The sequence below is a fragment of the Pieris rapae genome, chromosome 2, assembly GCF_905147795.1.
Source record: "Pieris rapae chromosome 2, ilPieRapa1.1, whole genome shotgun sequence".
Lineage (NCBI taxonomy): Eukaryota > Metazoa > Arthropoda > Insecta > Lepidoptera > Pieridae > Pieris > Pieris rapae.
The window spans coordinates 3931588-3946468 of NC_059510.1; the positions used below are offsets into that span (position 1 = coordinate 3931588).

Below are 14881 nucleotides of genomic sequence, written 5' to 3' on the forward strand. Positions count from 1 at the left end.
GCTCGTGTAAGCACAAGTGACACGTGAATATTAAGAGTCGTAGAATATGGATGTTCAAATAATTTGGATATTTGAAGTGGTTGGTTTTTCATGTAGCTATTATATCTAGAACCTAGCTAGAACGTAGCTAGAAGTAGTTACTATGAACAATATTTTCTTTGGTTTACGCAAAATAAAATTAGATTTCAACGTGAATCGATGTGAATTTATTTCAATATTTCTATAACTTTATGTTTCTAGTACTTTTTAGCATTCGTCTCTTGCTGTCCGTGCTCGATTTCTCAAGTTATTGAAATACCATAATACATTTGATTCCTTTAAAGGAGCTTTATATAAACTTTCATCAAATAAAAATAACATATATTATTTATATTACACGTCAAAATGCTTTGCGAGGCTTACCACAATATAAACAAGATTAATTCCTATAGTTGCAAATGTATAGGCTTGGTATATACCTTAAGTTGCGGTCAACGACCCGTCAAAAATATAGTAAAAACCTGTGCTAGTTTAAAATTAAAGAATATAGTTTTATATAGGTTTCATAAATTTCCATAGCTGTGCTAAAGGTACGCTTTTCTTGTTTTAGAATTATCTAAGTCAAGTTCATTGGAGTTCCGTTGAATTTATTTCATAATTTATGGTCGAGTGTTATACAAATATCATCGTTATAATACTTAATGTGTAGCCGTTCGGTTCTGAATCTTACTCTTACAATCATAAGGGTAAGATTCAGAACCGAATCTTAGCGCAAACTGTCTTTCGTCTTTCAAGTCTGTACCAGAGTTCCCCAAACTTCTTTGTGTCGTAGACCCCTTGCCATTTTTTCTGTGTTGGTTAGACCTCTTACTTACCTGATATGTATTGATTTCCTGTAAATTTTTAACTGTAGTGAAGTGAAAAACTTAAAGTTAAAACACATGTTAATTTATACATTTATTAATTGAATTGATTTTTTTTTGTTTTTACAAGTTCAAAATGTATTGCGACCACAAAGTGAATACCAACATCCTACAATATACACAATTTTATAAACATATATAATAAATGTTTTACTTCACAGGTACTTTTATAAATAATGTATATGTTTTGATATTATAAGATAGTATGATGTAGTTAGGTACTATCAGTGTATGTGTTGAGATCCCCCATTTTCATTTCATGGACCCCCAAATTTTATTTTCGCTGACGTAGACCCCTTGCAGGTTGTCATAGACCCCTGGGGGTCGATATAGACCACTTTGGGAATCACTGGTCTATTCACCTAAGAGTCACACTTAGCGCTTAATCTCGTTTCTCAGTATGACCCTAGTCATCAGTGGTTTAGGTGAAACAAAATCTGTTTTCTATGAGTAAGGAAATTGGACCATTAAAAGCATATACAGTTCATACAGTATAACATCGTGTTACAAAAGGCCAATCTCGTTGCGTTTTCCGATTGTTAGAATAGAAACCACTAATTATGTATATATAAAAAATGTTCTCCTATAACTGATGTGTCTTCAATTCTTTGTGCGCGTATTTATGATAATGTTTATATATGAACATATAAATTGTCCACATAATTACTGAACGTAAGTCGGAAGATTGATTTTAGCACCTTCATCGATATTTGTTCAGTGATTTACGTAATCGTGTCCTCAACCTGTCATCTCCGATGAGAGGTCAAGGCTCCTCCTAGCCAAGGTAAACTCAACCATTGATATTTGTTCAATATCAAGTTTTGTATTTGTTTTATAACAAACATGAATATTAATTATTAAAATAATTATTTGATGACCCATTCTGCACGCTTCAATCTAATGATGCTTATCTTATTTGCATACCAACCGATTCGGCGAGGTTATATAGACATCACTTTTAGGCAGGATAGAACATACCTAGATATATACAGTAGACTTTATAAGGCTTAACATCACCCAAGCGTAGAGGTTTGCCGAAGAAGAGAGGGTAGAAGGAGTCGTTCGGTGCCACCAATATATATATTTTAATTCAATCAATAAAAGTTAAAAAAAATGTCGAGTCAGAAAGTAAAATGTCTGCCAATTTTTTTGTATTCACAGTGTTTAATAAATTTAATAGACCCAATTACAGCTATAAGCAAATAATTTCGTAGAACAATTGAACATCTACCTACTTTGATAATGCTCTGTGCATTGCCTGAATGTCTTCCTTATAGATTTTCTCCGGTATCTTCAGCTTGATGTTATAAAGTATATATATCTGATCACTAAATTTAAGTATATTGTGGTCAGTCGATGGCTTAACAAGCTAAGTTTTGTATTAAAATGTTTAAGTAATATTTAAAATTATTTGCGCTTTTTTTCATTTTGTTTAATCATTTCCTTTGTAAGTTTCAGCAAGGGTTAAGGTGAAACAATGTTTACAAGTGTGCGAAAGTTACTCACAACTTTTATGTATTAGAAATTTAAAAAAATATTACGAGTATCTCTGATGAAATAATATAAATATTTTAATTAATTTAAAAATTTGTGTATCATGTACTAGTATTGCATACATTTTTTAAAATTACAATTTACATAAATTCCATGCATTCAGGACTTATAGAAATGACAGCAAAATCAGGCAAAGATAATCTTTATTCTTATAAATAAAAAATAAATTATTATTTGAAAATTTATTACAATAAAATATAAATACTCTAAATAACAACATCATAGTTTAATTCTTATCTAATACTAGAAGGTCACACACGACAGCAAAGTAATTATAGTATAAAACTATTAGACCTTCAACCTACACAAGGTGAATTAAAATTTATTAGCAAAGTCCTAAGCTCCTTGTAAAACCAAGGAATAAAGTTATCTACAAAGTTCCGAAAGCGTATTTGGCTTCGAATAAATCAGTCGAGTAACACAACTGTCACAATTAATTAAAATACTGTTATGAAAATGATGCCACTGGTTGAAAGCGTTATAGGTAGACGGTTCCAACCCGAAGAGCTTTTGGTTTAACGAATAAATTAGAAGCCGTCTTGAAGATGCTGATCAGAGGCCTGAAGGTGGTAGCCTCGGGTTTGTAGTAGGTCTGTGGCTGTTGATAGTACTGGTATTCGTTGTTGTATTGGTTATAGAAGTGGTAGTTGAAGGCTGGAGAATCACCAGTGCTGTCGGGGATGACATTCGAGATGTAGCCGTTGTTATTGTCAACGTGGTAGCTCGATGTGCTCGTGTAAGTGGCCGCTGTAACAATAGAATTAATTAAATAGGCTGCCACAATTACAATAACACATCCATGAATTGGTGAAATGAATCGTAGAATGTGATGTGCCTTGAAACTGAATCTGTTAGGAGGAATGGTAATTTTATGATTGTTATTTAAGATGATTATCTACTTACAGCATAAGCCAGAGTATTTTCTCGATTCTGAAAGTCCAAATGCGCTGCAAGATGGACTTCCTTTTTCGTAGGGGTTCGATCCAATGACATTGCCACCTGGGCCGTAGTTACAGACATACAGCTTGGTGTATCCACGCGTTGGGTCATAGTAGAATGTGTATCCACATCCAACATGAGACGTCTCGCCCCATACCAGCTGTAATGATAAATAACCTCTTAAGTCAAGCCATTTCAATCGGGCATTGTTTTTTTTATATTATTCATTGTCATAGACATTCATAGTCAAATTCGGCAAGTACCTGAGAGTAATGTCCAGTGCCGTGTCCACCACTGATTGGCTTGAAACCGTAAATCCTGACTTCATCAAACCACGCATTAATCTGTTTCATGAAGTCTGGCTCTGAGTCTGAAGGATCACTTGGTGGGCGAGTGGTCCATGTGGCTGCAAGGTTTTGCCCCACAGGAAACCTGCCGACATCACGCTGCGCCGCTCGGTCATGCGCGGGTGTGCATTGGTCAGACCAACGTTGTGCCGTTGCTGCTAACTCTTCGTCCCACACCTGTAAAGCGTATTCTACCGTTAAACAATCGTTTAGCTGTATCGTCGAATACAAGTATTTGTGAAATTTATTGCCATGTGCAGTGAACTTTACCGAGGTCAATGTCTCCAACGTGGGCCTTTGAACTGAATAATTTCAAAACATGAAAATATTGATTTAGTGAGCCACTAGGCCGTTTGTTTGGCAACATTTATGTCTTTAATTTATTGCTATTTTTTAGATTTTGCTGTAAATATAATCAGATGTATATGTTTGTCACAAAAAGAGGTCAGTATAAACCCGTATTGATTGGGAATATTGAATTACAAAGTATTTTATTGCTGGTTCCGTTAACGGTTTGCAAAAATAACATTTTTTACGATTACCGTACTTATTGACTCGTTTAAAACGAGCGTGATAATTTCGTATCAATTTAAATCTGATTCAAAAGTCACATGCTCTCCACGTGAGTTAGATGAAATTCCTACCTGATAAGTCCATTTCATCTCCCATTATGAATAAATTTAACGTTATTACCTTTTACAGAAATCATTAGCCTTTATATATATCGATTTATATACAGACGTAAACTGTATATTTTGTGACATTCACTTAATTCATATTTTTCCTTTATCACGCTATTTAATATCTTTTATGATAATACCTAAGATCATTCGTCTCAATTCCAAATTTAAAGATCATATAAATACATTTTTATTTTACATATAAGCTGAGAATATGTTACTATTTTTTTAAGCTATCCCGCATGCTTTGAAAATATAAGCCGGTTATAACAGAATTTCGGCTTTTAATAATATTTATCTAGTAATAAAATCATGAAGTAGGTATAAGGCGATGAATCAGTAAGTTGCTCTTCCTGCTTTTGACATTTCGGTCGGTAAAAAGGCAATTATATACGTTAATAATACTGTGTGGCCATCGGCCCATAAAAGGAGTCATTGAAAATTACAGTTAATTGCGCGTTTAATGAAGCATAAAGATGAAATAAAATGGGATAGCATACTGACCATTTCCATCATATTAGCTGTTTAATGAGGCATAAAGATGAAATAAAATGGGATAGCATACTGACCATTTCCATCATATTAGCCGCTGGTGGTTGGCTCGATACTTGTCCAAGAGCTACTGACTGCCGGAGACGATTATGAGCATCTACAATCGCTTGTTTTTCATAGGCTGTCAGCCCTCCAGTTCCTAATAAAATAATAATCATCAGAAACTTGCCAACAAAAATATACAAATTGATACATAGTTTACAAATGGATATAATAATCCTACGGATTAGTTGGACCAGTGCGTATAGCACAGGTGTCTTCGTCCATTAAATTTTACGATCTCGATCCATACAAGTATGCAAATAGAGGCGTCATTTTAGGTAAAATTCGTTCGAGGAATCTAGACTGGGTGGCGACGATAAAATTTATGACACCCTCAATTGCAAATTGTCCTTTTGATATCTTTATTTCACGTTGAATATTGTGTTATTTAACGACTGTGTTAATTCAATAAAGCACTTGCTTTATCTTAGCAACAAACGTTGTAAAAATCAACGGTGAAGGAAACAAAAAATAAGTCGCCGAATAAAAATTTATACAAAATGTACAATTTATGTGAATTAATTAATTGGTACTTGCGCGAATTATGATGTAAGTTGCTGAAATATTTAATATAATTACTTAGTCATGCGGGTAAAGAATAATTATTTACCTGGTAGTTAAATATTTTATTGTATAATAATTTTTATGCTCGGTAATAATTTCTTCCAAAGCAAAATTCATATAAGGTAAAATAACTTACTCAGCATCTGTTTCCCAGCACCGCACGCCTCTGTTGCCGCTAGGCTTCCCACAACAAACAACACTAGGGTAATCATATCTAAAATTGTCTATTCACAACACTAAACTTAAATTCCACGATTTGGTTGAGATTCGTAACAAAAGTGTTTCACTTATATTTACGAAACGTCAAACTAGACTATCCGGTGATCCGTTGCACAGCGTGCCGCGCGCTCTCCGGTTTTAGGCAATCTGTGTGTGTGTCTAGTGCGCGCTCGCTTATGTAGCCGTGCGGTGTTACCATGGAGACGCTGAGACGCCGTCGTATCGTCGGAGCCCGGGCTCCAACCGCAGCATTAATAAGCACGTACTCCACTGTTTACTATTAATACATAGCATCAATATCAAAGTGGGCTTCCTCAATCTCCTTTTGTCTAAAGTTCTTACACAAGTATAGTAACTTCGAATAGCGATTGCACTGTGTCTTCAGCTATGCGAAGAAAGGTTAAACGTTCGTCGCAAGACCGCTTTTTGTCTCCAGTAATAATTTAAAAGTCATTATCTTGAACCCGCTCGCTGTCAATGAAATCGAGTTCTTGTGATGTGTCCGAGCCAAAGGTGGAAATATGTTGACAGATATTGGTCGGAACGGAAGTGGTCTTTAGGCGAAATTATAGGCACCTAAAAACACGGAAAGAATAATATGCGCTCAACCTTACTGTGTCAAAAGCTACCTCGTTTTATGGTTCGGCACATTCGTTGAAGTATTGTGACTCAAGATATCTCCTTGGATCTATAGATGTGCAATCTAAATAAAAAGAGATTCCGATAAAATACATTATTTTATATTATTCCCTTTGTTGTGGTTAAGTAATTAATACGTACATATCACAAATAATAAAATGATTTATATTGTAACGTTTCATTCAATGAAATCGGAACGGAAAGTATCAGATTTCCAATTCATTTGAAGTATTCTCAAAACGATTAACTGGAATTCTTACAAGATTTAATTCGTACATGCATGATTAAGTATCTACAGTTACTAAGTTTGTATTTGTCTTAATACTTATGAATACTGAATAATCATCAATACAGCTTTACAATCGATATTATATTTTCGGGAATATTCACATGTACTAAAAAACTTATAGTTTGAATAATTACCAAAATTGTACTATTATGTGTAATCATCTACTGAATATTGTAAGATTACAGAATCGACTGTAAAAATTGATGAATCAAAAGGCAATATTGTAAAAAACAAAAAATGCTCAATTACGCGCTAAAACGATACAGAGACATCTTGTCTGTAGCCAACCGATCCGGTTTACCACCTGACCTGAGTTTTTACTTGTATTTCAATCATTTACATATTAATATTATTCACAAAATAGGTAAGAAAATCCGATTCCACTTCAATTTCGTTTATCGTTGCAGTTTATTTTGTATACCCTTTAAAGATTATTATAATAAAATTAATAACTTGATATTTTTAAATTTTTGATTGTGTTTTATTTTAATTAGAAGTTAATTGTCATAAATTACATAAAATGTTAGCCGTGAAATTGCTCTTCACGTTTTGTAGAACATGTACGATAAGTGTTGCGTCAAATTTGTTAGAAACCAATGATTTCAAACTCCATAAGCACAGGTGTTATAATTTTACGTTGTTTGTCGCACTGTATGTAGTATAGTGTATTTGGTAACAAATTGCTGTGATGGACATGGTTTATACAGATCGTTTAGACATTTAAAATAATAGTGGGTTTTAAGTTAGGCCAAAATAAAATTGATCTTTTAAGTTAATATGGCGATGGTTTTAAAACGTTGTCTGGACTATTTATCATCCCCTGACAACATTTTCGTTTTCGTTTACAATATTAGTACCAACGGTGATCGCAATTATTGGAATTCTGTATTGCAGTATACTTTTTATATACACGAAGTGATATGTACAGTACATGAGTGACATTAGCCATATGTGATCATCATTTCCGAGGCCACCGAGAGTCATAACATTTAAAATAATTCTGAATTATAATGTTAAAGATCGGCTTAATTACATTCTCTGACTTCTTTAAATATTTGCCTTCAACACATGAGGTCTGTTTATCTGGAAAGTCCATAAACTTGACCTTTATTTAAACGATCCTCGGGTGTTTTTAAATGACCCATTAACTATTAATTCTGCTTCATTAAATATATTTTATCTGCTAATAGTGTCAATTTTCAGATTAGAGGTTAAAAGGAAAATGATGTCGGGCATAGACTAGAATTATTAAGCGACCATCAACAATTTTCAGCTCAGAGTTACTGATTATTGGATTGATACAGTTTCAGTAAAAATGAACACCAGTGTGACATTAATTAAGGCCCAATTTTAAAGGGAAGTTTTGTATTTGTTTAACCTTTTTATAAGGTTCCGTTGATACCTCTGAGAGCCGCAGTGCCTGAAGCGGAAGCGATTGAGTTTCACAATATCCTGGTAATCACAGTAGTGAGATGGCTAAATCTTATTTCAACTAACTCTTCTGATATATAAAAAAGTGCGTGCGTACAAGGTACGCATGTTAAAAGTGAAGTATACGTGCTACTGATAATATAAATAAATACAAATTCTGCGTTTACTACGAGGCGTTATGCGACAGAATGACTATTTAAAGTTTTAAAATGTAACTACTATACGAATACATCAACCAATAGCATGTATTTTGCTCGATCCATCTTATTCTCTCTCTCAATGTTTCTCACTGTAATTCTTAAGTATTTTCCTAACTAAACAACAACTTATCAAGATTTTTTTTTAGTGCTGTATAAAAAACTTCTATACAAATAGCAAGCACATGCAGAACAAAATCACCACATTGGGCATAAAACATACATTAAACATCAAAATAAATTGCAATTAAAAATAAACATGACTTGATACAATCACATAACTTGAATGCAACAATAACATTGAGAGCCCGCCTGGCAGACAATGCGTCGCATGGATTGCATCCTCCATTTTAAGCAGACTAGCGTTCAGACCCGACTTTAGAATGGTCTTTATTATAAGAATGATAATGATTGATTCCCCTGATGGGGAATGGTCCTGACACAGACGTTTATTAAATACTTTAGATTTAGATTTTATGGTTAGATTAGGTGGGACTCAATGGACTATGTTGGATTTCAATTGCTTCAGGCTGCTAATAATCTGGGTGGCAAAACCCAGTAAATGAGAACGTTCCACGGAGGACTGAAAAATTGTGACCAATTTATGTTTCAATGTCACGTCTTTCTTTGAATTTTATTTGTTTTCTTTTAATCAGAAAATAACCAATTCGTCTTATTTACTGAAACAAATAATCCTTAACAGTTATAGTTCCGCCGGTATTATCCACCATGGATGAAAAAGACTGTAGTCTTTGAGGCATAGACTACTGAATTATGGAGGTTCTAGAAATGATTAAGAAATGTGTAAATATCCAAATAATATGCTATCAAACGTCGACGACCAAATCATCACTTACCTAACTATTCTAAACTCCTTTGTAAAGTGTATTATAAAGACTATACGGTGCTTTAGTTTTAGTTTGAAGTAAAACTTGTTTTAACATCAATCAGGTAAAGCGACCGGTCAAACTCAATTTAAATATATGTACATATTTATTTATTTTGTATAGATTTCAGTACTCCTTTGTGTTCATTCGATTCTCGATATGTTTCAATGTCAGAACAGGTACAATCAAGTGTTCAAGGCGTATGATAGAAGGACCAGATGAATGATTTTATTATTTACGATTTATAAGAAAAATAATTGAAGGTTTTGAATAATTTTTTAGCACATATAATGAATGACTTTATTAACTAATTTTCTTTTAAACCTAATAAAACAAGGAACATTATCGCTTAATCTATGAATGACAGAATTAATTGACTTTTAAATAAATGCCGCCTTTATATCTTATACATTAGTTTATGGTATATACGCTTTGTATTTGACCACTGATCTTTTGGATAACCTACGACTCGTATAAATTGAGACCTGAATAAAAACCGGGCTAGAGGATAGAAGCATGTTTTGGCAGTCGGTTACTCGAAATAGCCGAATAAAAAGCGGTTTTAAAAAGGTTTATTTGTCCATGGGGAAAAGAAAATCTGGATGCGTTAGCCTCTAGGTAAAGTTAAAAAAATAGTAATATCACCAGCACCACTAAATATATCTAATTACTTATGGCGTATATAAACTGTATGTAATTGTGTGTGTATTTAAATAAAACATTATTTCGATTTGTAAAAGAGTCCTAAAAACTAGTTAAAAAGGAGCTAAATTAAAAAAAGTGTTAGACATACGTATTGTCTGACGACCATAATACATCAGAGTAGTTAGATATTATTTGTATTCACAGTCCCACTATTTGCTTAAGACACACCGAGAACATCCTGCTAACATTAAATATCAATATCGTAAAGATTTCTTTTGCCATACTTGTTTGCATTTTTTCAAACGTCGAAATGTCACAGAACATTAACGAACTTTTGACCCTAGATTTCTAGAAAATGTTCTTCAATAACGAGTTTCCAAACAACTTTCCTCCATAATCTGCATACGAAACTCAAAATAGATTTGATAGCGATATTAATTCATCAAGAATAAATTATAATATGTATGAACAGGTATACAAGAGACAATATAATTTAGGTGTTTCCTCAAATGTGTGCCTTGTTCCTAAATGAGTCTTAGTGACCTCAAATTAACGATAATTGCTACTTAAATGACGTGTTTAATGAAACATTAAAAACGTTTATTCCGCTGTTTATTTGAAAGGTTGAGTATTTTCTGAGCCCGTATAGATTACTTTTGGTTTACGGTGTTTTCAGATGCCACTGTTTTTTAAATTTTATCTTTAGCTTCGATAAGGGAGCAAACATAACGAAAGCTATATGGAATAAACCAATTCATTACATTCCATTGTGAACAGTACTTTAGGGTACTTTCTGAGCTCTTTGTGATGTTATTAAGGCATAGTGTACTATACTAACACACTAGGTGTACTACACATAGTGTGTTCATTATACCCACTTATACCGAAAAAGTTTAAAAGTTTTAAACAATTGTTTAATGCCCCGATTTTATACACATCTATAAGAAATACCTACGTCTCATACCAAATATTATATTGGAAGCAAAATTTTCGAACCGGGATTCTCCAAAGCAGCAGTAAAATAAAAAGTTTGGTAAATGGCCCTGAATGGTGTAGACATAATCTTATCTACTTATTTAATTTCTAAATCCTTCAAAACAACATCATTGACCAATTAAGGCACACAGACGGAGCTGTAGGTATAGGGTATAAATGTTAATCCAATATACAAGTGATAATAATAACGACCCCTAATAGATGTGTAGCGCAAAACTCCATGCACTGTTAACATTATAATGCTTAATAACATACTCCTTGAAATATCACGCATAGAGGATTTCTTAGGAATGATTTTATCAGAAATCGTGTACTGAAGTGCTAAATGTACGCGGAAGGCACAACTCATTTTACTCGTAAAGGCATCTAGGTCAAACTAACAACGACTCATCTCAGAAATTATTTGCTCGTAAACATAAGCCACTTAGTGATCAGCACTTTGTATGTACATGATTATTTGTTATAATGAGTATTTTAATTTTTCTTTGCTTTTTTAAAATAAATCTGCCAAATAATTATTAATTAATCCTCTTCAGAGGGAACTTGTGCTTTTTATTTTTGCGTAAAACTAAATTGTTGTCGAAAAGTGGATTAGTTTTATGACAATTAGATACACATCACTTTGCCCTCTATTCATAATAATTTAATTAATTTTTAAATACTATACTATATAAACGATAAAGTAAACCCACTAACACTTAGATTTAAGTTATTAAGTTGTAATTACTAACATTGTTATGGAACCTTGTATTCCGAAATAAACAATTAAATTAAATTTAAAAAAATTATACACAAATATATAAAATGTAGTGGCATAAAATATAACTAATTAAATTTGTGTATATTTTTGCGAATAATAAACCCGCCTGTCGCCACTCTGTCTCAAAATCGAGGTTAACAAATGCCTTTATTTATAAATCTTATCAAAATGTGAAGCGCGATTGATGAGGATCTATTAAACTGGGCATATCATTATAATTCAATGCTAAGTTCTCAGAAATCGAGAATAGTATGCTTGTAAAGATAAATATTCTCAAGAATTTCGGTAGTAAGCTATTTTTATTAATGATTTTGTTTTTTTAGAAATTTTCCTCGACTCTTTTGGAGCTCTTGAATGGGTTTGTTTGTCCTTGCTTAATCATAATTTAAAAGCTATAAAGTAGAATGGGTTCCTAAAACTAAAGTAGCCACGCTAATTTTATTTTGCTCACAAAATTTCCTGTTTCCTCAGGTATCTAAATATTTTAACAAACTTGTGCTTGTGAGATTGATTAGTCTAATATTAATGTATTTAATTTATGACATGTACAAATAGAAAACAAACTTAGTGGATAAATAACGCATGAAAGAAATAAAAAAAAAACAAATAATAAAGTTTATATCGCTTAGTTGTTCAGTTAAACATAGCGTATATAACTGAACCAATTAAGTTGATGGGTTTCCTGGCAATACAATAATTGGTTAGGGACTAAAACTAATGTAAAATGTTCCTCTCCTATGATATATCTCAATCAAACGAGTCTATTTTGTTTCATAGTATAAGCCTACTTTCTCCAACTAATGCATTTAAGAACTATCATTACCACTAATAGATATTAAAATTGAAGCACTTTGAAAGTATATTTCTTTCACTTTTAGAGCTTTCTTAGAATAACTTTCTTTTTGTCAGGACAAAAAGTATTGAATAAGTGACAGATGAAAGTGAATGCTGTCAAACGCGAGGTTGAGTAGTGAGTCAGCCTTAAAATGTAAATAAATAAACGGTATTGTTTACGAGTTTATATTTTGCATACAACACCTGGGGGTTTCGACGGTAGTGTATGTAGAAGGTCTTAAACTAAATTTGTGTCGACAAATTATCCTGTCCTAACTAAATATGAAGTGTATTATGAAATCAAGTTTTACTTAGGTGAACTTACTTTTACTCACTTAACTCGAGTGAATAACAAAAATATGCTTAACAAATTTTTCTTATACCGAACACTAGCCATCGAATTTTAAAAACTCACAATATGACATCTTAAATACAAAATATACTAATTATTATTATTTCATTCCTTTATTTAGGATGAGTAATAGAGAAAATCATAAATCCATATTTATAGTTAAAAAGAAACATGTGTATGCTATGTCAGGAATAGTTTGTTGTTGTTTATTGTTTTTATAATTGTTTTTGTTTGTTATAACATTTTAAAGTAAAGCCCACACGAATACCTTTTCAAAATAAATAAACTCATTAAATTCAGTGTAGAAATAATATTATCGAGGATTTAGTAACAATAAAACAAATTCTTTATTTCCTCAGTAAGTTATTTTTTGCAATAATTACTGTTTTAAGGTTGATAAAGTGGACTAAATCTCAAAACCTATATGAGTCATGGAATTTGCATTTTGACTGGATCACAATGGGGTCACTGATTAACCGTAAGCTTTGATTAGTGATCGTATAATTTTCCTTATATTTGTTGCAGTATGGCATCGCATAGCATTTCATTTGTTTAATTAAATGCTAAATATGTTTAATTCACATTATATTTCAAGTTATTAATGCCTCGTCATCAAATAGAATTTGTTTAAATAACGCAACCCAAACGAAATTATTATGAACAAAATAACAAGTCATGGTAGTAAAGCACATTTTTGAGGAAAAATAAAAAGCTTATTTTTTATATTTATGATTTCCGGGACGAAGTCCGAATCTATTTCTTTACATCGAATTTAATTGAAGCAGTGTTTTCTATATGATATTTTAATGCGGGATATTAATTTGTATGTTAATGTTATATATTAAATAATAACAATATCTAATCAGATAACATATGTAATGATTGTATCGTATTGTAATCACAATATAAACTTACATGAAAGATGAAACCCTTTAGTGAATTAATGAAAATGTCCACTTATATCACTCCGCGATGATTTTAATACAAAAGATAATCCCGAGGCTGCCTCCCAGTGCAGCTTATAGACTCGTTTTGAGCTAAATGTCGATCAATAAAAAATAAATATGGACGCGTTTTCATGTTGCAATCAGAGATCTTCAAGTACTGGCCGTTTTTAAAAAATGACATTTTTATGGGACATCCCATCAGAGTAGTTAAACATTACCATCTTGGTTGATTTAAAGTGATTACCAAGGAGATATGAAATTTTAATTTTAAATTTATTATTTTACTAGCTTTCGACTGCAACTTCGGTTACGGGAATTTTGATATCGTGCTTTAACAATAATAGTTATTTCAGTCGGTTTACATAAAACATTATGCACTTAGCGAATACACTAGGGAATTTTTTTAATGGGATACACACGATAGTAATAAACTTCAGTCAATATATTAAGACCATATATTTAATAACGTTACTTTCACACAGACGAACCATTTAATGAGTGATTATAGACAAAATTTATTGATAATAAATAATATTATATGTATCATCTGCAAATTAAATAACCGTTTCCTGAACTTAATTAAAGCTGGTCAAATTAATGAATTCAAAATGAGAATGTGTCACAAATTTAAATCGCATAACGGGACATCTTGGAATAATACACTTAGTGTTTAGGCGCAATTTTATACGTTTTACAAGACATTTATATGCGAAAGATAAAGATAATTTAAAGGTATGACGAACTAAAAGGAACTGAACATAAGCAGTCGTTATGAAAAAATGTTTGAATTTGTAAGTAAATGGTTTGTTGCGTGAATTTTATTTGTTCGGGTTTGCTGCCACTGGTTTTTGATGGCTGCTAATAAAAATTATTTTATATAGGAATATCCTTGTGTTGTATCGTCTTAATTTGTTTTTCCTTATTTTATGTATGTAACCTTTATTGATCTAATGTACATCTGTAGATAATATTATTGATTGTAATTGCGATTTTTATTGCATTTGTTATTGGATATATGTTATATTGCGCTGTTAATCACTTGATGGTTTAATTGAATAATATTTTATTTATAATTGCAGAATATTGTAATAAACCATACATAACG

At 32.0% G+C, this 14881-nt stretch overlaps 1 protein-coding gene across 2 annotated transcripts; it reads right to left on the reverse strand.

Moving 5' to 3' along the window:
• Positions 1-2636: 2636 nt before the first annotated feature.
• On the reverse strand, positions 2637-6024 carry LOC110996510 (venom allergen 3). Of its 2 annotated transcripts, XM_022264229.2 has the most exons (5): positions 5717-6024; positions 4992-5113; positions 3659-3919; positions 3360-3555; positions 2638-3203 (listed from the first exon to the last, which is right to left on the reverse strand). In XM_022264229.2, the coding sequence occupies exons 1-5, from the start codon at positions 5790-5792 to the stop codon at positions 2935-2937; spliced, it is 924 nt and encodes a 307-aa protein (XP_022119921.1). In that variant the 5' UTR covers positions 5793-6024; the 3' UTR covers positions 2638-2934. The 2 variants fall into 2 exon arrangements, with proteins under 2 accessions (XP_045490316.1, XP_022119921.1); XM_045634360.1 differs by lacking the exons at positions 4992-5113; positions 5717-6024 and adding an exon at positions 4927-4953 and having other exon boundaries at positions 2637-3203.
• Between the last annotated feature and the right edge of the window lie 8857 nt (positions 6025-14881).